The 1,549-nt window shown below is 71.2% G+C and overlaps 1 protein-coding gene across 2 annotated transcripts in view; it reads left to right on the top strand.

Annotated features, from left to right (window-relative positions):
* Positions 1 to 427: 427 nt before the first annotated feature.
* The window catches only part of NLGN3 (neuroligin 3), a 23,645-nt gene continuing 22,523 nt past the window's right edge, over positions 428 to 1,549 (top strand). Inside the window, exon 1 of one of the 2 annotated variants that reach the window (XM_019521245.1) lies at positions 428 to 1,113. In XM_019521245.1, the coding sequence (XP_019376790.1) occupies positions 636 to 1,113 (478 nt within the window). In that variant the 5' untranslated portion in view covers positions 428 to 635. The remainder of the gene's footprint in view (positions 1,114 to 1,549) is intronic. The other variant, XM_019521244.1, reaches the window with a different exon arrangement.

The following is a 1,549-nucleotide window of genomic DNA, read 5'->3' as shown; positions in this document are numbered from 1 at the left end:
TGAGTCGTCCCATGCACATTCGGGTGTGCGGTCCCTGCCCTGCCCTGCCCTGCCCTGCCCTGGGGTGCAGGATGCTGGTCGTGCTGCTCTGCGTTCACAGCCCCTTGCATCTGCCACCCTGGGCGCTGGGTGCCACCCCCTCCCGTCCATGGCACACGGAGGTGCAGGGCCTGGGCCTGTTGCATGCCTTGCTGTGGCCCAGCACCCCCACGCCCCGGTGCCCAGCCAGGCTGGGGGCTGGAGCAGGGCGGGAGGCCATTGGGGTGGTTAGGCGTTCCCCAGCCACTTGCTGGGCATGGGCACTGGGCTGGTGCAGGTCTGTGTGGCAGACGTCCCTGGGCGGGGGCCGCTGGTGCTCATCGTGGCCACTGACTGTCCCCTTCTCTCCACAGAGCCGTGGATCCCAGCTGTGCAGCTCTTCCTGAAGGTGCTCAGCAGCCGGCGGCCCTGTGGCTCTGAAGAGGCAGCTGGCTGCCCCCACATCACTGCAGCCATCCTGCCACCCTCGTGGGAAGTGCCCGCCCCGCCCCCAGCGGCGCTGGCGGGTGGTGCCGCCCCGCACGTGGCCGCGATGGGGACTCGCTGAGCCGTGGACGCAGGCTTCCGGTCACGGGTGGTGCCACTCCACACAGACGATGTGGCTGGCTCCGCGCCAAGGCCCCGCCGCGTCCCCTGGACTCCCCGCGCCTGAGCTGGCGGCAGGCCGGGGCCTGCGGCTCGTCCTGGGCGTGCTGAGCCTGGCCGTGGTCGTGGTGCGCCTGGAGGGGCAGGCCTACTCTCCCACCGTCAACACGCGCTACGGGAAGCTACGCGGCGTGAGGGTGCCACTGCCCAGCGAGATCCTGGGGCCTGTGGACCAGTACCTGGGCGTGCCCTACGCGGCGCCGCCCATCGGCGACAAGCGGTTCATGCCCCCCGAGCCGCCTGCATCCTGGTCGGGCATCCGCAACGCCACACACTTCTCGCCCGTCTGCCCCCAGAACATCCACAGCGCCGTGCCCGAGATCATGCTGCCCATCTGGTTCACCTCCAACCTGGACATCGTGGCCACCTACATCCAGGACCCCAATGAGGACTGCCTGTACCTCAACATCTACATCCCCACTGAGGACGGTGAGTGCCGGTGGCCGGGTCCCGGGACGCGGGTCTGCTGCATGCGGCCGCCGTGGCACCTGCAGCATGGTCTGTGTGTGGACGCGCGCGCTTCCTCTGCCCACGCCGCTTGCCCCCGCTGCCGCCCCCGTCTCGTGCTCTCCCTGCCCCTGCCTCCCCCGCCCGCCCGCCATGGCTTCCTCACGGCTCCTCTCTCGTCTTGCTCAGTCTGGACCGGGCTCTGACCACAGATCTGGCGCTGAGGGCAGGCGCTGCCGCAGGGGCCTGGCCGTGTGCGCCGGCCCAGGGCGGGCTGCCGCCGGTGCGGAGGAACACTCCCGCTCGCTCGCTGGCTCTGCTGGGATGGGGGCCAGGAAGCAGGGCTGGCTGCTCGCTCCAGCCGGGGACCCCAGTGCAACGCGGCGCAGCGTGGCGCAGCGCAGGGCAGGGCGCCCGG

This window comes from Gavialis gangeticus, unplaced genomic scaffold (genome assembly GCF_001723915.1).
Source record: "Gavialis gangeticus isolate Ggan-Ray unplaced genomic scaffold, GavGan_comp1, whole genome shotgun sequence".
NCBI lineage: Eukaryota > Metazoa > Chordata > Crocodylia > Gavialidae > Gavialis > Gavialis gangeticus.
The sequence above is the reverse complement of the archived record's forward strand: the minus strand, read 5'-3'. Positions and strand labels throughout refer to the sequence as shown.